The 25,193-nt window shown below is 33.5% G+C and overlaps 1 protein-coding gene across 1 annotated transcript in view; it reads right to left on the bottom strand.

Moving 5' to 3' along the window:
• The window catches only part of LOC106879131 (uncharacterized), a 207,186-nt gene that overhangs the window by 27,245 nt on the left and 154,748 nt on the right, over positions 1-25,193 (bottom strand). Inside the window, exon 4 of the mRNA XM_089355449.1 lies at positions 9,718-9,834. Coding sequence (XP_089211575.1) covers positions 9,718-9,834 — 117 coding nt within the window. The remainder of the gene's footprint in view (positions 1-9,717; positions 9,835-25,193) is intronic.

The following is a 25,193-nucleotide window of genomic DNA, read 5'->3' as shown; positions in this document are numbered from 1 at the left end:
TTTCCTTTCATAAGTTCAAAGTTATACTAGTGGTTGAAGAAAATTGGGAATGTGTATCGTATATATATATACGATGAATGGATGTCAGGGATATATATATATGCCCTGTTGTATCACGTGATATATAGAACAAGCAAAGGGTTAACAAGCATCACAACCACTACCACAACTATAACAATAACAAACAACACCGCCTTCACAATCATCATCATAACAATGACTACTGCACTATCACCACATTAATTAATATCTTAGCCCTTTCCCTGTCGAAAGCATTAATGTACGTTTGTCCTGAACGTCCATCCTTGTCTCTCAGACATTTAGTTAGCCTTTGTTTCATACGTTCTAACTAATATAAAGCTTTCCTTTCATAAATTCCCAAGTTATTCTGGTGGATGAAAAAAATTGGGTAAGTGTATTATACATGATGCATGGGTGCCTGGGAAATATATTTTATGTATTACATGTAATGCACAGCACATATTTCCATGGCATCCGTGTGCATCACATGTAGTACACAAGAGACATATTTCCCTGGCATCCACGTGTTTCACATGTGATACGCAGGACAAGTAAAGAGTTAAGCGTTTGGTTATAACATACACAGTAAAGATGATGGAGTGGAAAAACGGTAACGTTGGTAGTTAAATATAAGGTGTTTAGTCTATGTTTTCGTTACATAGGTTGTCTTGAGCGCTGCACGTAACGGATTTGTGCGAACATACGCATATACGAACGCACACATAAAGTTGGATACATAAATGAATTAGTTCTTAATTACATGAAATAGATTTATTTAATCACTCGGTGGAATCTAAGGTCTGTTAGAATCTAAGGCTTCACTGTGTGTGTATGTGCATGTGTGTGATATACCTGTGTTTCTGAGTGTATGTGCGCACGTGAACATGAGGATATATCTATGTACATGTATGTTTATACAATTATCTAACGATTGTGTTGGTGAACGTACGTCCGTACGTATACGTGTGTACATACATACCTACATATAATAGAGTATGTATAACATTTGTAAATAATAATTTCCTAATGTTCTGTAGACCTGATAGTGTCTGACTGAAAACACACAGCTCATTAACTTTTTGATAATGTTTACAGGAGAATATCCGTGTATAGTTAATACCTAAAAATCTCCTTTGAAACAAAATCTCCAGCAGATAATTTTATTTAAGACACACTCACTAGATTAAACTTAATTCCGAATCAAATATTGGAACAGCGAAGAAATTCATCCATGATTGGAAAAGAAAATCAGAAAATAAGAAAATATAAAATAAAATTAGAGCATTTTAGTTGTGTAAGATTAATTAAAGAAATGTCAGTTCCTTAAACAACATGATCCCAAACGTACATGCTGCAATATATGTACTACTACTACTACTACTACTACTATGCTACAGCTGCTACTACTACTACTACTACTACTACTACTACTACTACTACTACTACTACTACTACTACTACTACACTGCTACCGCAGCTGCTGCTGCTGCTACTACTACTTTGATGAAGAAAAATAATGATGACGACAACGACGATGATGATAATGATGACAACAACGATGACAACGACGATGACAACGACACCGATGATGATGATGATGACGATGATGATGGTGGTGATGGTGGTGGTGGTGGTGATGATGCTTAGAAGCCGAGGGTTATAATTACTCCCATAAGTCTAGTTGATAGAATTTCGAAATCTGATAAAAATGTTGGTTGGAATTGATGTAATAGTCAACAATTTGGTGCTCTTAGTATGAGAAAATGGGGAAGAGAGAGATAACGTTATAGTACGGCTTCCGAAATAATACTACTAGGATCAGAGAGATATACAGTTATATTATGGCTTCCTAAATGGTATTGTTAGGAAGCGGAGATATTCAGCGTCCACACTAACCGACATTTGTAACATTGTCATAGTAATCCGTTAAATAAGTTTCTAGTTAGTCAACCTTGAAACATAAAACAATGTTCCGAAGAATCTAGAGGTGTTACAGCGAAACATTTGTATGAAAACAAAGACAGGTAATATTTGAATTCTAACTTAAACTGAAGTCCTTATACAAGTATGGGGAACTAAAAGACAATGATATTATTCACGGTTTATAGTCTTTGGGTGATTTGAAAACTATACAGAGTCTAACTTTCAATAGAATAATTAATCGCAGTATGACTTAGAATCAAAAACATGAAGATGTACATACAATACTTAATGATTTCTGCCATATGTAGTAAATGGTTTCAAATTTTGTACATACCCAGCTTCATAATAGTGGTTTTAAAAGTTTTGGTACAAGGACAGCAATTTCGGGGAAGGGAGTAAGCCGATGACATCGATCCCAGTGCTGAGCTGGTACTTATTTCATTAATCCAGCAGCATTTGAACTCAGAACGTAAAGATGGACGAAATGCCGCTAAGCATTTTTCCGGCATGCTAACGATTCTGCCAGCTCGTCGCCTTCAGCTTATAATTAATAATTATACTATAGGCATCGCCTTCATCATCATATTAATAATTCTTTATACTACAGGCAGAAGGCCTGAAATTTTGGCGGAAACGCTAGTCGATTACATCAACTCTAGCGAGCAACTGGTATTTATTTTATCGACCCCGAGAGGATGAAAAGCAAAGTCGATATCGGTGGAATTTCATTTCAGAATGTAAATCTGGAAGAAATGCCACTAAGCATTTTGTCCGGTATGCTGAGAATTCTGCCAGGTTTGCTACCTTATTTCATAATGATAATTCTTTCTAATATATACACAAAACCTGAAATTTTGTGGGAGGGGCTAGCATTTTACCCGAGGTGGTAACGATTTTACCAGCTCGCTGCCTTATAATAATACTTTCAAATTTTGGCACAAGGCCAGCAATTTAGGGGAAGGGGTAAATCGATTATATCGAACCCCAGTACTCAACTGATACTTATTTTATCAACCCCGAAAGAACGAAAGGCAAAGTCAACCTTCGCGGAATTTGAACCCAGAACGGAAAGACGAATGAAACGCCGCTATGCATTTTGCTTGGCGTGTTAACGATTCTGCTTGTACATCGCCTTATAATAATGACATAATGATTTCTAAAAGAGGCACAAAACCAACATTCACTAGGAAGAGCCGACCTAATCTGCTCGATATTTGACTGGTGCTTATTCTATCAATGTCGGAAGGATGAAACAAAAACTCAAATCGGTGGGTTTTGCACTCAGAAGTTAAGCGAACGTAACTAAATGCTGTGTATTACATGTTGTGCTCAACTGATTCTTTAGTTCCCCACTTTTCATAATAGTGTTTTCTGCTATAGGCACAAGTCCTGAAATTTTGGAGAAGGGGTCTAATCGATTGTATTTATTTTCACGAGTCCACGAGGATAGAAGGCTAAGTAGACTCTGGCTGCATTTCCACTTAGAACGTAAAACTAGAAGAAATGCCGCTGAGCCGTTTGTCCGGCGTGCTAACGATTCTGTTAGTTTGCCGCTTTTTTTTAATTTTTTCATAGTAATAAATTCTAATGTAGAAACAAATTCACACATATTGGGAGATTAATAATAAGCGTGGTTTCTGATTTAGGCACAAGACCAAGGGTTTTCATGGGGGACAAATTAGTTGGTTATTTCAACTCTTTACTCTGATGGGACTTTAATTTTATTGACCAGATGGATTAAAAGCAAAGATGACCGTGGCAGAATTTGAACTTAGCATGTAAAAAGCCGGAACAAATTTCGCAAAGCATTTCTTAGGTCTGTGTGCTTGTCCGCCACATAGATTTGGGTCATGGTATTGTTACTGCTTCGAACAGCCACATTAGTTGAAGTATTGTTGTCAGAGTGAGCAGCAGTATTGTCCTTGTTATTCTTGGCTGTTGGGACAGTGGCGGTGATGGGGATGCTTTCCTCGTCGCCATGCACAGCTTCGCTTGCTATGTCGTTACAATTGCTGTTGCTGTTGTTGCCGTCATGGCTAACTAATGCAGCCGCAGTGTCAGTGTTGGTGATGGTGGTTGTGAGAGTAAGCTTTCATGCTTCTGCTTTTGTAGTTGCTGGTGTTTTTGTTATTGCTATCATCACGTCTTGTGGAGGCGCAATGGCCCAGCGGTTAGGGCAGCGGACTCGCGGTCATAGGATCGCGGTTTCGATTCCCAGACCGGGCGTTTGTGAGTGTTTATTGAGCGAAAACACCTAAAGCTCCACGAGGCTCTGGCAGGGGATGGTGGCGAACCCTGCTGTACTCTTCCACCACAACTTTCTCTCACTCTTTCTTCCTGTTTCTGTTGTACCTGTATTTCAAAGGGCCAGCCTTGTCACACTGTGTCACGCTGAATATCCCCGAGAACTACGTTAAGGGTACACGTGTCTGTGGAGTGCTCAGCCACTTGCACGTTAATTTCACGAGCAGGCTGTTCCGTTGATCGGATCAACTGGAACCCTCGACGTCGTAAGCGATGGAGTGCCAACAACAACATCACGTCTTGTTGAGGTAGTTGAGGTGGCGGTGGCGGTGGTGAGGTCTGACAATTTGTGGTTGTTTTCCTCTTTGTTTGGCATGTTGTTGTTGTTGAAGTTGTCGTTGCTGTCGTTGTTGCTGCTATTGCTACCGCACGTCACAGCAGCGGTGGTGGTAATGTAACTTTTCAAATATGAACTTTTAGAGGAGTGAGTCCTCACGGGCTGATTGAAGGGGAGGCCTCTGACACAGTTTCTAACTTTCCATCAAATAAATTCATACTCACCTCCTGTTTTTTAACTGTTGAAGGCGACGCCATCTTTCTAAATTTATAATTTTCAAAAGAACATTTTGAATTATGTTTTGCAAATTTTAACTCCGCAGGGGCAAGAAACAACTTGCCAGGTGGGCTTCTTGTTAGCTTAAAACAAGGATATAAATTGTGGAATCAAAATGATATTCCTACGCTACAACTTTTCTGCAACACAGTAATAACTAAATAAAAAAGAAACAAGAAAACGATTGCGTGTAAGCTATAACAGAAAAACAAAATGATGCTACGAGATAAATTTTGACAACCATAAAACTTTTCGCTTTGTGAGATGAAGAAACAGTGGTCTCGATAGAGTGGAGGATATGCCAAAGTACATATATTTATGTAAAAACATCGCGAAGTAAACATTACGTTGAATACAGCTGAAATAACAAAGGTACAAGAGAAAACTGTACAAAATCAAAGAAAACAAACAACAATAGTAAATGATACGAATACACTGTAAAAGATGTCATAGTAGATGTTATTATAAAGCTTAGAAAGAAAGTTTCTTCTGACTAGAGTTAGATGGCCTATATTTTGACCAAGGAGAAACGGGGAAACGTTTGATTTACCATGTATTAGTAGTATAAACAAAGTGAAATGGCTTCTTTTGGGGGATAGAAACTGAGTCAATAACCTGACAGTCAGCCTGATTCCCGATTTAGAATGTCTGAAGAAAGACCTCAGACTATGAGAATAAATGAGAGAATAATAAATAACACATGGGAATACAAGAAACAGTCATTCTGATTTTAAAGTACGTGGATACTCCTTTAGCCTGCATAAATAGTTTTAACAGAATTTCTTTGCACGAGAAAGAAGTGATTAGCTGCCGAAAATGAGAAGGTACGCAAAATATTCCAAGAAATCTGGAGACAAGATCTTTTGTATCTTACTTAAACTTAGATCTGTTAAACTTAGATCTTTGGTCGCATTAGGTCGGAATTCAACTCGATTTCTATATCGTATGAGTGGCAGAGATTACAACACATCTCTATGAATGGGACGCCGTTCTGTCGCAGGATCGACTTCCCAGCCATTGCTGGAACTCATTTATTGCTGAGCGGACTGGGAGAAAGTGAAGTGTTTAGCCCATGAACACAACACACTGCTCTGTTCGGGAATCGAAACGACGATCTTACGAGCGTGAGTGCAACATCCTTAACCACTAGGCCACGCGTCTTCACAGTAGGAGAAAAAATATGGTTTTAGTTTTTGGCACGAGGCATGCAAAATTTAAAGGGAAGGGAGTTAGTTGATCACATTGGTCGCAGTACTGGGCTGACAATTACTTTATTGATCTCGAAAGAAAGAAAGAAAAAAAGTCAAAGTCAACCTCGGCGGAATTTGAACTCAGTGCGTAAAGAGGCAAAAGAAATGTCACTAAACATTTTGCCCGATCGATGCACTAAAGATTCTGCGCAAAAAATTCTTTCTACTATAAGCACAAGGCCTGAAACTTTGGAGGAGGGGGCTAATTAATTACATCATCCAAGTGCTCAACTTGTACTTATTTCATCGACCCCAAAAGGGGGAAAGGCAAAGTCGACCTCGGTGGAAATTCAACCCGGAACGTAAAGAAATTCAACCCACTAAGCATTTCGCCCAATACACTAACGATTCTGCGGCGAGCACTGCCTTTAAGACAAAAAAAAAAAAATCACAATATCAACAAATGCTAATGTAATAGACTTCAACCGTCAGTATCTTCAGAACGACAAGCGAAATCAATCAAAATCTAGACGCAAGCAGAAATAAACTGGAGAGAAACGACAACAATACATCTAAATTAGAACTCTGAACGGTATACCCATGTTGGAATATGCAGTACTGCCTCAAATATTGTACATTTGGAAGAACAGATCAATGGATTGCGTATCGCTTTGGTCGAAAACTTACAAGCTTTAATCAGGCATGGGCAAAATTTCCGAGAAGTGGGCTGCATGAACTATGGCTCGTCATCAGGCGGGCCGCACTACTGAAGAAACTCAAGGCAATTATTCGTTAGGTGTGTCATTCATAACGTCCCATGAGTCGCAGTTTGTTCATGGCTGCTTTAGATGTATTTACTAGTACAGGACCAAGATAGGACTACACAGTGTCAATAACTATTAGGTTGACGCCTCAAATAGATCACCATCACCAGCACCACACTGCTCTTATCATCATATCTACCACAGCAACCATCATCTTAGCAATATTAACAAATAACTATGGAAGCCATATCTGCCCCCAGCAACAAACGTCTTGTAAAATATAAAAAAAAACAACAAAAGAACCCTCAAAAACTATGCCCCCCCCATCACAACTACGTTCATCCCTGTTACCACCACCATCACCACCATTATACTTACACGATAATAAGGAACTATGTTCAACGACCAGTACGACACATCACATGTATGCCAGAACTCGATGTAAAAGTCTAAATACCATGTGTTCTAATTAAGTTATTGACATTTATAGAAACAGATAAACTAATGATAAAGTTTGTGGATATTTCAGCTTTATCTCTATTTTCTACTATAACACTATACAATTTAATAAACTTAGTCGAGAAAACATTCCTCGTATGTTTTTTCTTAAAGGAGATAAATTACACACAGCCGAACACTCGTTAATGATTCTTTCATGCATATATATATATATATATATATGTATATGTATATATATACATACATACATGTATATACATACATGTGTACATATGCATATTATGCATATATATGTGTGTATAAATGTATATGTATAAATATTTATATATTTATATATCATTATGTATATACATGGATATGCATATCTATCTGTGTGTCTATAAATGTGTGTGCATATATATATATATATATATATATATATATATATATATATATATATATATATATATATATATATATATATATATATATATATATATATATATATATATGTGTGTGTGTGTGTGTGTGTGTGTGTGTGTGTGTTTTAGCAGATATGGTTGTTGATTACCTTAGCAGTTTGACGTCGTTCTTCCCATGGATATTTTTGATGAAATTTTACGGTAAAATGTATCTTTCAAGAAGAGAAGAGAAATCACAATGATAGAACAGTCACACGCACACACATATACGCACGCGTCTGAACGTCAAGACACAATCACACACCAACGCATACACGCATATAGACATGTATTTTTTAGAAATTTTACCAAGTAATCCGCGATTTGTAAAACCTGCAGATCATAAGATTATTCCTTATTTTAAGTCAGATATTTCGTTGAATTGATTTTTTTTTCCGATGTGGGTCAGACGTAAGTGGCAAAGCCCCAAAACATTTGTAGGACATTAGATTGATGTAGTGACGTTATTTTTGCACAATTGCAAGTCAATAGCCGCAGAAAAAAATAAAATAAAATGTGCGTGGAAAGAGAATTCTAGAGGTTCTGGAGTGAAAGGACTGGAAGTAGTGGCTAGAGCAGTTCGTGGCCTGGTGAGAAAAGGAGGGAGAGACGAATGACACAGAGGTGCCTGAATGGAGCTGGTGCGAGACTAGCTTGTTCTGATGAGTATAGGTCATTGTAGTACCCGAAGAAAATAAGATCCTCTTCGTATATACGATGGGGCCACGAACTATACGATAAAAATCCAGAGTTATTCGAGGTCGGTGAATTTTTAATAAAAATGCGAAGATGGTAGTTTATCAATTCAAAAATCGATATCCACGAAATAATCATACTTTCTGGTTTTTCAAAAAAGCCTTCCTGACGACCAGCTTTGTAATCGCGAAAAATATTGTAACCATTAGTCCAGCCGTCTGGCCGTGAAGAGGGAACAGACAAAGAAACGGACAGACGAACATAATGCCCATTATAGTATGATAGCAAATATGTCCATCTACGATGGGAAATAAAGGGATAGTATCGCAAATCTAAACCCTCTAAATTCACGAACTATATGGGGGGAAGGATCCAGAGTTAATTCTCGTCGCCGGAATTTTAAGAAGAAAAGTCAAAGGTGATTTATTAATACAAAACTCAATATTCACTAAATAATTATACTTTTTCACATCTTTGTTTTCGCTAAATACCTTCTTGATTACCTCCTTCGTAATCCTGAGAAACATCGTGACCTATGATCCAGCCGTTCGACCGTGAAGAGGGAACAGACAGACGGATATAACGTCCATTATAGTAAGACAATTCGAAAGTGTGAGCTAAGAATAGTTGTGAATGTTAAAGTCACTGAGGTCGATGGTTTCAGAGAAGAGGTGGGATTAATATGGTCGAAGTATTGTCGGAGTTTGGAGGTGTTCAGAGAACGATAAAAGAAGCAGAAATAGTCAAAATAGCTGGAGGTTCTTGTTGTTGATATCCAGGTGAGGCAGATGAGAGATATAGGAGTGATATCTATTTACGCGCAGGCACCTCTTTGCGAAGCAAAGTTTGAGTACAAACTGTAGCCTGGATAACAGAGAAGTACTATATACAAGATCAGAAAGATTTGTGTCTCTGAGAGTAATAGGATTCGTGTTATTTAGATATTTAATGGATGAGGGTAAGGTTGTATGTTAGATAAATGAAAGCAGAGTTGTCCAGTGGGTTTAGTTTTAGATTCTGGCATCTAGTAAAGGGTACGACTCGGCCACTTAAATTTGAGGTACTACCTTGAAATGAAATAGCTAACAGGTTTTGGAGAATATTTAATTTCATTTATTTTTAAAAATGTCTCAATAATTTTTATCTGAGCACTATGCAATCTTAATCTCGAAAACTTACTGCATAGTTTACAGACGATAAAAGAAAAAAGAAATGAATTCGAAAAATAAATCAAGTCATTAACAAGAAACATCTACAGAACTTCGTCAGTGAAATACCAGCAATATGGAATAGCTAACTTGGTGGTAGTTACAACGTAAAGATTGGTAATTTAACTCCTAATAATATATAGACATTTGAAAACTCACTTGAAGATAGGTTTTTGCTCCTGGTGCACGTGTCTTGAAATGTACAGAAAGGATGGGGAAAATTAGTATGTTTATCATGACACCGACAGAATACCAGAATGGTCCAGCTATTCCATTCTGAAATAAATAAAATAAAATTAATGAAATCATTTATTGAAATTTATTGTTAACACCTGCAAAATAATAAATTTTGATTTTATTAGATACATGAGGAAACGAAAACATTAAGCATACTAATCGTGTAAAAATAATATGTAACAAAGCATTATTATAATAGATATATTTGTTTGTAATCATAACACTGCCTTCCCCACCGCCACGTCACTAATAATACCATTCTTCACACACAAATAGGTATAGAGATAGATAGGAAGAGAGAGAGAGAGAGAGGAGAGAGAGAGAGAGAGAGAGAGAGAGAGAGAGAGAGAGAGGAAGAGGAAGAGAGATAAGGAGAGAAATAGGGAAAGTGTGTGTGTGTGTGTGTGTGTGTGTGTGTGTGTGTGTGAGGAAGAGAGAGAGACAGCGAGAGAGAGAGAGAGAGTTGTTTTCTAACGGACGACTGCATCTTTTGATCTTTTGGTCTGTCTGCTCTATCACTGCCTAATAATATTTCCTTCCCCCATGTAATGTGACTTCGATGTATGTCGGCTGGTCTCAGTATCGAACAAGGGGACTTCTGTATGGTCATTCGATCTGCTGGAATTAACAATCAAATCTCCCTCAAATCTTATTCTACAGTCTTGAATAAAAAATATATTGGACAACACGCTTGACAGCCGTTATTGGTTTGTTTACGTCCCCGCAAATTAGCGCTTCGGTAAATGGGACCGATGAAATAATTACCAGACTTTAACAAAATAAAAATAAGGATCCAATTAAAAACTGCAAGGCATTTTGTCCAGTACACTTCCGATCTGCTAATCATCTTACTACATTTCACCTTCACTACAACCAAAAATTTTTTACATAGACACAAAGCCAGTTATATTTTGAAATGGATGTAGTCGAATATACCGACTTAGTTATTGATGGGTATTTAATTTATGAAATGCAGAAGGATGAAAAGCAATGTCAAACTCGGTAGAAAATGAACAAAATGATGGATTCATTTAGATACTGACACTCGACTAATTGTCACTCTGTCCTTCTTATATCGTAATAATAATTATATTCTTTGTCACTTGTAGGCACAGTCAGTAGATAAGTGAACTGCTTCAGCTGTGTATAATGTATTCATTGTATTTTCCCAGCTGTGATTAATGAAAATAATTTAGTGCAGTTAGTTTTATCTCTTGAGATCAAGATACAGAGACAATTCAACTGAAAAAAGTTCTTCACATATTATGCAAGTAACTGTTCTAGTTATTGAATCTAGGTCGGCAACTGCTAGTTGTTGACCTTAATTTTTATTTCAATCGCAACTTGTATTCTCAGGGCGAAATATACCCCCAAGAGTTGGATAGCTAGCAGGACAGAAAACGGGAAAGAAAGAAATAAGAGAATAACGAAAAGATACAGGGAGCTAGAAAATTATTTGGTACAGAGCAACATTCAAGTTTAAATATATTTATCAGAAAACGAATTTGCAACAAAGTCGATAGCGTATCATCATAGCAAAAGTAGTATCGTTGGTTTGCATATAATCACTGCTATCATGATAAAAAAATATTCACTTCAAGATATTATCTAACAGACAAATATTTTATTAGTATTGTAGTACTGAGTTTAACTCCATCAAAAGGAAAACAACTACGTTACAATAAACTTTCCACAACATACATTCATCCACTTTGAAATTTTAATCTTCACGCTCCGTATTACTTTCCCCTTACAACGGAAAAAGAAAACCCAACCCAACCCAAAGTACTTCACCAATTCCCTGAGAAAAGCGGAGATAAGCACATTATAAATATCAATAATAAACTTCAAAACTTACTCTGAAGGATTATTATAAACACATATACACGCACAGGTAATAACAAACGATAAACAATAAACTCAAACACGTTCCGCATAATTGAAATGAAATCTTATGTAAAAATAATCAGATTAATGATTTCTTGATTCTAAAGACATGTAATTATAATGACGTATCTTTTAAAATAAACTTCATTGTATATTATAAATATGTTTTCCAGATATAAGAATAATCTGAAGTTGTACATAGAAATGATGATCAAAGAAATATGATTGGAAATAGATTTTTCACAAAACATCGTAATAAAAAATCTTTTTAATTAAGCTTGAAACTACAAAATGCCTCTCTCTCTCTCTCTCTCTCTCTCTCTCTCTCTCTCTCTCTCTCTCTCTCTATATATATATATATATATATATATATATATATATATATATATATATATACACACACACACATATACCAACTATGCTAACAAAATGGAGGAAAGTCTAAATTATTAATGTTTATAATGTATATTATGTAGGTATATTGAAAACATGAATATTTTAGTATATGAAAATTGTAATATATGTTATACAGAAACCAATTTATATGTTCAGTGAATGTATTTTGAATAAAATTTACATACTGTGATATACGTATGTTTTACTATAACCACTTAATATACAAGGTAACTCATGATGATATTTATATTATATGTGTATAATATACATGCCCCATTGATTATTGACAAAATATACTACTTTTGGCGAACGAAATTTAATCAGAACCTAACCTGGAAATATACGATGTGTTGTAACAAGTTTGTATCAAATATATGATATGTCACTATATGTATTTGATACTAGTTTCGACTTGTTCCTTTAAAATGCTATCATGACGGTACAAGCGAATTAGTATAATTATGAGACGTATGTAATTATGAAAAAGTTCGTAATTATTCTTTCCAATTTTTGATACAAGGCCAGCAATTTTGAGGGGAGGGTGAAGTTCATTACATCGATCCCAGTGCTCAACGGGTTATTATTTTAGCGACTCCGAAAGAATGAAAGGCAAAGTCAACTTCAGCAATGTTTGAATTCAGAACGTAAAAAAAGCCGAAAGTATTGCCGTTAAACATTTTGTTCGGCATGCTAACGATTCTGCAAGGTTCCTGCCTTAAACACTTTTGTAATTATAAAGATGTATAGATTACAAAAAATTATAAATATTTTTTTACAAAAATTATAAATTTTCTCAATAACAAAAGTAAAATTGTAAGCACGTAGAGTATACCTAATTAAAAGTTGAACTCAATAAATACGTACATACATACATACATACATACATACATACATGCATACATACATACATGCATACATACATACATGTCGATGTTGAAATTCCAATGAAGGAGCCTTGGATCTAGGTTAGAAACCGGCTCTTTCTCAATTGACAAGAAACCATGAAATAGAACTGAATGACATACACACACATGACGGACTTCTTTCAGTTTTCGTCCACCTATCCAACTAACAAGTCTTTGGTCGGCCCAGGGCTATAATAGAAAATACTTGCTCAATGTGTCACGCAGTGAGACCGAACCTGGAACTATGTGGTTGAGAAGCAAATTTCTTAGCACACAGCCTATAAACATCAGTACACAATATCGCCTAGCAATTAGATATAAGTAGTATACACCGGGCAAGTACAGGATATGTTCAGTCGAAGAGTTTCTAGAGATCTTAGAAAGAACTAACGAAAGAACACTTAGAAAAATCTGCTTGCCAACGTTTCAGTGGTTAAAGCAACAAAAAAACTATACTAAATAATCTGTACGGTAAAAACACTCATTATTGTAAATAACATAGTATCCTTTACAACAAAATTATATTTAGTTGTCCTCAAGTGAAGTTATATATGCTAGATAGAGTATTCATGGGTTCACTTTTTGCACCAAACATTCGTGATATTCTACCTGACGACAAAAGAAAAATTTGCACTACAGCCTAAACATACGATATACAACAGATATATTCGTTATAAAGTAAACACTGGAAGATGTCAAGAAATTAAAAGACGTCTCAGAAAAAGAACTCTCTGCTAAGATTTAACATTCATAACAAACAAAATTTCTTGTAAAATAAACTGAATCCATTTCTAAGCATAAATAGTAAGATAGAAAAAAAAGATACATCACGTCCGTTTACACCAAAGATTCACATGAACGGCTTCACTTAAATAAAGTGTATGTGCACACACACAAAATGTTAGTGGCGGAAAACCCTACATAAAAGTGCATTTAAATAGATTCTCACCCACAAACGAGACATTACATAAAGAAATCTAAAAAATGAAACCAACACAGGAATAATATAGACAGAAATACATTATAGACAAAAATACACCAGGAACTTCACCCATTAAAGATAAACAAACTACACAAAATAAATTGCAAAAAATTAATACCCACAAACTATAGGGTGGTTGAATACGTCACAAACATAAAACAGAACACAAAATTCATTGCATCAATCCATAGACAAATACTAATTATATACAATAAAAATATTGAAATTAGAAATATAAAAATATCCGTTACAAACTACATACGCAGAGTAGCTACTAATTATCAACGAGATTCGCAAATTTGATTGTAAATGTGGAAGTTGTGCAGTTTACACCCCCATCTGATATATTTGGAACCACGTAACACAAAACAAAAGAGGGTAGGAAAACATTTGTAACCAACACATCTATATTACACAAAGTTCATCACAATTACTTAATGAAAGAAGCAATACTCCCTGTATACTACTATTCTGAACTAGCAATACCTGATTGTTGATGTATATATCAAAAGGTCAAAAAGAAATTATGACAGCTGGGTGTAGACCAACCACACTGACATTAAGTGCTATGGAGAAGGAGGTAAGCAGAAGCAACGCACACCATTGCCACTGTAAAATGATGAGATTGCGAATGTATAGAAATATTGATGAGAAATTTACGAATTTTATTTTCCCAAACAAACTGCAAGGAATACATACGAAACAAGAAGAAAATATTAACGCAAAAAAACAAAACAAAACCAAAAAACAATAGAATTCTGTTTTCAATGTAACATTCACACATATGTACCTTTGCATGCATGCACCTACAATATATATATATATATATATATATATATATATATATATATATATATATATATATACATACACGCACACATATATGCATGTAAATATATAAATATGTGAATATAATATATATATACATACATGAATACATACATACATACATACATATGTTGCACCAGTTGCACGACATGTGAATGATATTGTAATTCTCTCTTTTGATTTCTTTAATTTTGTATTATCATCATTAGGAAAAACATAACTTTTAGTCAGCAATTTTTTGTAGAACAATGCAGTTTCATCTGTGTTAAAGATATTTTCTGCATTATATTCAAGAAGTTTGTCTTTAAATTTATCACGAAGTTCATTTATTTCATTTTCAGATACGTCAACTTCAGTACCGGTTTGAGTTTTAAATTTAACATTATTTCTTTTTTAAAAAGAATTTAACCACCCATTACTGGCTTTTTCATTGTTCTCTTTCTCAATATTCTCATTTATTGGGATTTTTAGTGATCTACTATTTTTAAGTTCTTCAATAAGTGATTCATCCACCTTGGTCTTAATTGGCTGTAGTTTTTCGTGTTTAAAATCTTTCCCGATTGAAGCATATCACTATAAGTACATATTTTTCCTCATTTTTTTCAAAGTTCGGATATTATTGATTTTGGAATATTTCTCTTTTTCATTATAAATGAAGCTCTGTGTTTTTTCAAATTATCAAGAACTTCCTTTTTAGCTTTGATAGAATATGCATTTCGTTTACATTGTTCCGCCATGTGGTTGCATATTATTTTGTTTGTAATTTTAAAATGAAAAATATAATTTGTTAAGAATTTCCAAGTAAACTTTAAAGATTTCGGAATACGAATAATGCTGTAAAAATGAAAACAAAATATAAGAATAGTTGTTTAAGAAGCCTCAACAATGCAGATGGGTAAAACTCCAAGTAACAAAAATCTGGTGGTATTGAGAGAGGGAGATGTAAAAGGAAGCGTAGAAACGTAGACAGAGATGTGGAAGGCGTAAACGAACGTAGAAAAAGTACAAAATCTCTTCTCACTTCTCCCGGATCAATTAATAATCCAAAGTGGTTCCTTGATCCTTAAAGTCTATTAGTGTTAGTGTTTTCATTGTAGATGAAAAAACAAAGGCAAAAACATTTATTTAATAAAAATCTGCCAATAGCGAACTTTTCTTTGGTGTTCGTTATACAGAGAGAATTCGTTATTGACAGGTTAGACTCTACACACACACACACACACACACACACACACACACACACACACACACACACACACATGTATATATATATATATATATATATATATATATATATATATATATATATATATATATATATATATATAAATACAAAATAATACAAAAGATGAATTCGTTTTACATATTATATCATATCATTCATTATCCATAATATAAAAAATCTTTGATTCATATAAAACATGTATGTACGTACACATTCACGTGTGGGAAAATATTACAACCAATCGTATTCTCTGCTGATATTCAATGCATTCTAAAAATGTCGACTGCATTTATTTGGTTGTGCTACATTGAGGGACTTCTTAAAATTAGCGTTGTTTGCTATATTAATATTTAATTCGCTACATTAAAAAATCTTATTAAATCATCAATTCGATAAAGACGAGACAGCTCACAAAAAATGACCCTTCCTCCTTCTGCTCTCATTCTTTCTCTCTATATGAATATATTCACCAGCAAAATTTTGTTAGAAGATATTTTTAATACAATCCGTTAGATTTTTAAAATTTGCTGCTACTTTCCGTCAAATTGACAGGACAATACTGTGTGAGTCAACGAAATTTTATAAGTGCCTGTAAACTAATGATCGTTATGTTTTAATAATTAATGAACCTTAGGGTCAGACATAAATGGTGATTGGAGTGGAGTGAAAAAAATGTCCTGCTTTTATCATGGACAACTCTTTGTTGTTCACAAAAGAAGCAATGGATGGGAAATGTCGCTGCTTACTATGAAGTCATTAATGGCTGGTCTATGTTTTACCATTGTCAGTTTTACGAATAATATAAATAGTTAGATAGAGTTTCAAGCAATATTAGCACGATTTTCAAAAGCAAACATTTCTATTTTATTTATTTTCTATAATAAAATTTTACTTAATTTTTTACAATAAAAAAAGCAAAAACTTTTATCATGCAACTGAAAAGAATTCGCTCTTTAGGTCGTTTTATTCAATAGCCTAAACAGTAAAAGCATACAGGATGTTATGTCTCATGCTACTGCCATCTAGCACCTTCGGATGATCTCTACTCAACCACTACTCGACTGTTCCTCGTCAGCTACTCAACTGATACTCAACTCCTCTACCACGGCTAGACTACCTCTATTTATATGTCTTGGGCGACCCTACTTCTTCGATTGGGGGCGTCGACGCAACACAGGATTTCTGAATAAGAAGATTATTTGAAAAAATGGCAATAGCTCAAAATAAATGCAATTGCTGGAGAATATAACTCAAAACACCAAGAAGCAAATCATGATGAATTATTGAGCACAAGTAACCAACAGTAGGATAAGATAAAAGCAAAGGATGAAGAATAGTTTTCTACAATTTAAGTCTAGAAATTAAAGAATAAGAAGGAAAGAATGGAAAGTGAAGATAAGACCAAATGTATCAAAAACAGGTTGTGATTCTGATCTTGTTGCTTTGATTGGCGGAATGGTTTTTCACAAGAAGACATTCTGGGGCGAATTACTAGAAAAAAGAATCTCCAGTTATATACTGTCCCAATGGAATAAGAAAAACTCATAATTCTTATTGATGTATCTGGAGACACTTAAAATACTGTCAAAATGAAGTAGAACAAAACCACTTTTTAAGACAAGGAGATACAACTCTACAAATGATTCCTCTTGGACCTAAACCATACAGAAAAAGCAACCAAATCACAGTTCAATACATACATACATACATACATACATACATACATACATATATATATATATATATATATATATATATATATATATATATATATATATAAAAATGTATATTTATATATATATATATATATATATATATATATATATATATATATATGTATGTATGTATGTATGTATGTATGTATGTATATAGTGAAGGTGCATGGCTTAGTGTTTAGGGTGTTGCACTCACAATTGCTGCGAAATCGTAGTTTCGATTCCCAGGCGTTGCGTTGTATTCTTGGGCGAAACACTTCATTTCATCATCTGATGTGTGGCACGTCGTGCACCTGTACAGGTAATGTTGATTTTTTTTGAGGGAGTGGGCATATGTAAATACAAACACTTGATCACTCTAAACAAATCAACTGTGTAGTTGCTCACCAAGAAATTACAGAACCCTCGTACGTTGTCTAATGTATTTTCAGTTCTATGTTATCGGTTGAAACAATATATTCGTGTATAAAAATATTATACTATACGGTATATTTTTTATTTATTTATTATTTCTTCTTGCGTTATTTTTCTTGCGTTATTTCTTCTTATTCCTTATGTTTGACGGATTATGCTGTATTTCTTATATATGTTCATTGAAGGGGTGTGATATGTTGAGTCGTTAACCCAGTATTTTTATTCTATAACTAATATATATATATATATATATATATATATATATATATATATATATATATATATAACTTATATCAGTAATATTCTAAAAGAATATATAACTGAACTTATGTTGAGTGCTCAATTATCTTGAGCAAATAAATGTGTATATATGTGTTTTTATATCGTTAATAAATTCGTAGAACTCATCAATAATATATTCAGGAAATCAATATTTAATATTTTGAATTTTGAAAGATATACATCCAACATAACATGGTAACATAATAAATTTAAAAGTTTAAAACATAAATATACGGAATATAAATATGAATACATATAAAAATCTAAAAATAGATATAAATATATGTTTAAATATATATGCGTATATATATATATTACTTTAGAAAAAAAAAAAAAATTAAGTGAAATCGAACGTGAAATGGAATCTTCGAACAAAAACTATTTATTTGCAACTTTCTGAAATCTAACTAAATTTAAATTTCAATGTTAAATACTCGCGGTGGACGAACTTTCAAAATTGAATCGGATTTACAAGATTACCAACACCTATAATAGCAGGATGAAATTCGTCGAGATCTTCTATATTTTAAAAAAATATACCAATTTTTATATAAATAAATGCCTAACAATCGAAACTTCAACAAAGGAAGAAACGAACAAACTTTACATACTTCAGAAGGACTAACATGACAACTTATATGAAGGACAGTATATATTATAATATTATTATTTCTAATTTTTAATATTTTTAATTTTAATATTTCTAATACTTTAATATTATATGGGTATATAAAGGGTTCTTAATGCATCTCTGAAGAACGGAATTACTAATAATAAGATGATCTTTACATCACTTTGTGTTTGTAGTAATATCCGCGAAACGATCGTAAGATATTTTATTTTTTAAACTTTAGGTTTCTTTATATTTTATATTTTAGAATTTATAATATTCATGTTTATTTACACATAAAGTTTTATACGCATATATATTTAAACATATATTTATCTATTTTTAGATTTTTATATGTATTAATATTTATATTCCGTATATTTATGTTTTAAACTTTTAAATTTATTATGCTACCATGTTATGTTGGATGTATATCTTTCAAAATTCAAAATATTAAATATTGATTTCCTGAATATATTATTGATGAGTTCTACGAATTTATTAATGATATAAAAATACATATACACACACACACACACACACACATATATATATATATATATATATATATATATATATATATATATATATATCAGTATGTATATATATATATATATATATATATATATATATATATATATATATATCAGTATGTATATATATATATATATATATATATATATATATATATATATATATATATATATATATATATATATATATATATATATATATATATATATATATATATATATATATATATATATATATATATATATATATATATATATATATATATATATATATATATATATATATATATATATATATATATATATATATATATATATATATATATATATATATATATATATATATATATATATATATATATATATATATATATATATATATATATATATATATATATATATATATATATATATCAGTAGTATGGTGGTAAGCCGGCAGAATAGTTATCGCGTCGAAAAGGAAATGCTTAGCACCATTTTTCCCGGCTTTACATTTTGAGTTCAAATTCCACTGGGGTTGACTTTGCCATTCATCCTTTCGAAGAATGTAAAATAAAAAGGAGTTGAGCATGGGATCGATGTAATCAACTAGCTCTCTTCCTCAAAATTTCAGACCTGCCTTCAGTTGAAAGGATTATAGTATTATTAGTACCAGCATTGTCTACGTGTATTTGTTCTGTATGTGACACACTCGCATACATATAAGAATGAAATAAAAGAAAAGATCATATAATCTAAAAATATTCCCGACGAGATGGCGCAAATAATCAAAACTATCTTTTATTGTTTTTCAAATTTTGTGATTATAGTAATGACTGTTAATTATCAACAATTATGTTCTTTAATGACCACTATAATTTATCGATAATTATATTTATAACTTGTTTTTATTATTAAAAATTACATGAAGTTGACATGCTGGCAATCGTTAGCGCGTCCGGTAAAATGATTAACGGTATTTCTTCTGGTTTTACGTTTTGATTTCAAATTCAAGCGAGATCGACTTTTCCTTTCATTCTTTAAGCATTCACTTGAGCATTGGAGCCGATCTAATAGACCGACCCTTCCTCTTAAAATCGTGTCAGAATTTGAAAGATTATTAATAATTATGTGGTCAAATAAATTGATCATTCGAGAAACAGCTGTAGAAATTTTAAATGTAGTTATCAAAAATATTGTTTTTCTACTTTATGTCATATATATTGTATATCTATCAATATAATTATGTATATACGTATTTGCATGTATGTATGTGTGTGCAAGGAAGAACGAAAGAGAGTGGGAGAGAGAGGGGAGAGAATGAGAGCGAGAGAGGAGAGATCATATCCGTATGTATGGAGTTTGTGTTCGCACTCACTACTTGACAACAGCTGTCGTGTGTGTTTACCTCACGTTACATAAAGGTTTGACAAAAGCGCATGATAAAATAAGTGCCGGACTGAAGAAATAAGGATTAAACTTTTGAAGGTGGTGCCCCAGCATGATCGCAGTTCAGAGAGTGAAATCAATAAAGAAAAAAGGTATAAAAAGAATATATACATTTGCTTTTCTTATCCTTTATATACACACTTACAGATATATTGTATATTTTATAGTATAGAATATTGTATATTCTATAGAGATTCCATCGTATAGAATCTATACGATGGAATCTCTTGTTATATATGACAGATGAGAGTTTCGCAATTTCTTATGGATGACTTATTTATAGGGAGCAAATGTTTATACTGTTCATTCGTTCACTTCTTAATTAAATCAGTGACTGTACAGGTGCACTGGGTGCAACACGTCAAATGTCTAAGTGGTCGCACAACACACCGCCTAGTCCAAGAATCGAAACTACAATCTTGTGATCCTAAGTACCACACCCTAACCTCTAGTCCATGCACCTTCATGTATATATTTTTAAATACTATATATATATATATATATATATATATATATATATATATATATATATATATATATATATATATATATATCTATATCTATATATATATATATATATCTATATATATATATATATATATATATATATATATATATATATATATATATATATATATATATATATATATATATATATATATGTATATATATATATATATATATCATGTGAAATATATAGTATATACATATGTGTGCTTTTGCGCGTGTGTATGTGTGTACGTGTAAATGGTAATATCTAATTATGCACACAAGTCTTCACATATTAACATATTCATATACATTCAGAAAGGATATAACGTATTGACTTAACATGAATATATCTCCCACCAAGAGATGCAATCGTGTTTACATTTTCAGTATCCAACTGACTATATTCGTTCTCATTTGGGGCCTGACTTAACTTTCTGCTTACTTTTAAATACTCAAGATACAACTTTGTACACATTTCTATAGACGGACGTATGCATGCGTGTATAGTCACTAAGAATTAACTTATCACAATGTATACACTTTCTTGCATAGGCAAATAGATGCATCCATGCAGTGTGTGTGCATATTTACAAACATTTACACCCGCAGGTACTCAACACTGATCGCATAGTAACATTGGGCAGAAGAAAAAATAGAGAGGGAATAGATCAGAACAGAGAGAGAAAAGGAGGGTGAGAGTGAAAGAGGAAGAGGGCATGAAGGAGAGAGAGCGAGAGAGGGATACAGAGAGAGAGAGAGAGAGGGATACAGAGAGAGCGAGAGAGGGATACAGAGAGAGCGAGAGAGGTATACAGAGAGAGAGAGAGAGAGAGGTATAAAGAGAGAGAGAGAGAGAGAGAGAGAGGTATAAAGAGAGACAGAGAGAGAGAGAGGTATAAAGAGAGACAGAGAGAGAGAGAGAGAGAGAGAAAGAGAGAGAGAAAGGAAGAGGTAGAAACAGACGAAAAAGAAATTGGATAGGGATGGTAGTATATGGTTTAAAGATTCTTTAGAATTAATGATTTTGGAGTAGCCATTATCGCCGTTAACTTCATTCTTCGTGTTAGTTCAGCTTCTTGTAAAACTATTGCCTGTCAAACTTCCATTTTAACCCTAGAATGCATCTGTTCAAAACCACTTTAATGATATCTCTTAATAATACCAATGTCAGGCGATTAGGCGAAAATCTTTCTGTTTGCATACCTTCGTGCGTTTCACATCGTTAAATCTCATTCGAAACCACTCCTCTTTCCTGTTTATAATTTTTCTGTTAAGCTTTACTTCTCATTCTGTTTTTCTACTCTGTTAATAGTTTAGAAATCTTTAGCTGATTTCATAGCATTAAATCGTTTCCTGATGAAAGAAAGTTTTAATAACAATATATAACCTGTTAACATTTTCAATCTTTTTTCTTCTTCGTTAATTTAATATAACTAATTAATACAAGACACAATAATTAAGTTGTATCGCACCCTTATTACTAAGTGAAGGAGGTAATAATTTATGAAGAAAGAGTGTTTACTTGTGTGTGTGTGTGTGTGTGTGTGTGTGTGTGTGTGTGTGTGTGTGTGTGTGCGTGCGTGTGCGAGTGTGTACGTGTCTATCTGCGCGCGCGTGTGTGTGTGTGTGTGTGTAATGAGTTTGTGTGAATGTGTATTTGTGCGTATGTTTTCTCCCTACCGCTTCTCAACCGGTATTGGTTTGTTTACATGCCTGTAACTTAACAGTTTGGAAAAACAGACCGATAAAATAAGCAGCAGACGTAAGAATAAGCATTGGAATCGGCTTGTTCAACCAACCCCTACAAGGCGTTGCTCCAGTATGGTCGCAGTCCAACGACTGAAATAGCAACAGGGTATAATCTTTTCTACTCTAGGCACAAGGCCTGAAATTTTGGGGGAGGGGGCCAGTCGATTAGATCGACCCTAGTACTTAATTTATCGACCCCGAAAGGATGAAAGGCAAAGTCGACCTCGGTGGAATTTGAACTCAGAACATAAAGACAAACGAAATACCGCTAAGCATTTCGCCCAGCGTGCTAACATTTCTTATTTGCTTATTGCTCACATGGGGCTAAACATAAAGGGGACAAACAAGGACAGACAAAGAGATTAAATTGATTACATCGACCCCAGTGCGTAACTGGTACTTAATTTATCGATCCCGAAAGGATGAAAGGCAAAGTTGACCTCGGTAGAATTTGAACTCAGAACGTAAAGACGGACGAAATACCGCTAAGCATTTCGCCCGGTGTGCTAAAGTTTTTGCGAGCTCGCCGCCTTAGTAACAGGGTATAATGAAGAAAATATTCGTTTCATGACTTTTTTCATTATCTCATAATGAATATTTTAGCAAAGTATCTCGTATCACCAACTATTTTCAAGCTCAAAATTCCGTTATCATAACTTGCAAATTTATGCTTAATATTTTAATAACAGAGGAATAGTTCTCTTTGGCAATTCATTCAATGACCTATACGAAAAGCATAATCAGAAAACTATTCTGAGTCCCAACGCTCATAAATTTTTAACCAAATTAATCGTTGCTGTACTCGATAATATGTACTTATTAAAGTTTACTTCAGTGCTGGCCACAGTAATTTCCCTGTTACTCTAAAATACTTGTGAAAATCATTTTCATACATAAATTTCAGTTCTATTCTCCTACCATTGTTATCCTTTTGAAATTTACGTCTCCGACCACTAATTTATTCGGACCTTTAATACTTATAAGACAGATAAACATGACGGAGTCCAAGCCATAGCATAGAGCATATAACAACCAGAAAGCAAGAGTTATGGATGCTGGAAAAAATATTAACTACATATTGCTATTAATTTCTTTCTAAGAGTGGTGTTTCTGGAAAAGAAAGTTTTGATCTACTTTCGGTAACTGTCGCTAATTCCAATCCACATAAATCTGTCAGAGAGAGAGAGAGAGAGAGAGAGAGAGAGAGAGATAGAGAGAGAGAGAGAGAGAGAGGGAGAGAGAGAGAGTGAGAGAGAGAGGGAGAGAGAGAGAGAGAGAGAGGGAGAGAGAGAGAGAGAGAGAGAGAGAGAGAGAGAGAGAGAGAGTAAACAAACAAGGAAACAAGTGAATGGATGCCGTTATCAGCAGAAATCAGCTCACTTCATTTATGTCGTTAATTCTCTTGAGAGAAACATATAGTTGCTATTATACAAAAGTGTCGTAAGTCCAAAACATTGCTTTTTCAGAAATCGAAAAAATAGTTTCACCATTCCATTTCTTTTTACATTATCAACAGTTTCAGCTTAACAATAATACTTTGTTGGGTGCATAAAATCGTAATTCCATGCATGTATGATACTTTCAGTAAGAAATATTTTTGAAAAAACGCTCGTATGTGGGGCTTACTACACTTGAAAAGTGCTAAACCGATGTACAACACTTCAATTTTCATCTGAAGCGCATGTATTCCATCTCAATCACAGATTTTTAAAATTAATTTTTCTTAACTAAAGTTTGAAACTTCGAATACTGGTAGAATTTCTCACGTAGAACACGGTTTACTCTGAACGTTTTTGACGAAATTTCGTATTTGAGAAGTTATTTCGTGTTAAAGTCGTCGTATTTGGGTAATTTAAATCAATCAACGAAGTGTATTCGGTTGACGAAAGCTACTGGATCTGGTAGACGGAAACTGAAAGAAACCCGTCGAAAATATATACCAAATCCACTCA

Source organism: Octopus bimaculoides, chromosome 7 (assembly GCF_046866305.1).
Source record: "Octopus bimaculoides isolate indiv1 chromosome 7, ASM4686630v1, whole genome shotgun sequence".
Taxonomy (NCBI): Eukaryota; Metazoa; Mollusca; class Cephalopoda; order Octopoda; family Octopodidae; genus Octopus; species Octopus bimaculoides.
This window is presented reverse-complemented; position numbering and strand designations above follow the sequence as displayed.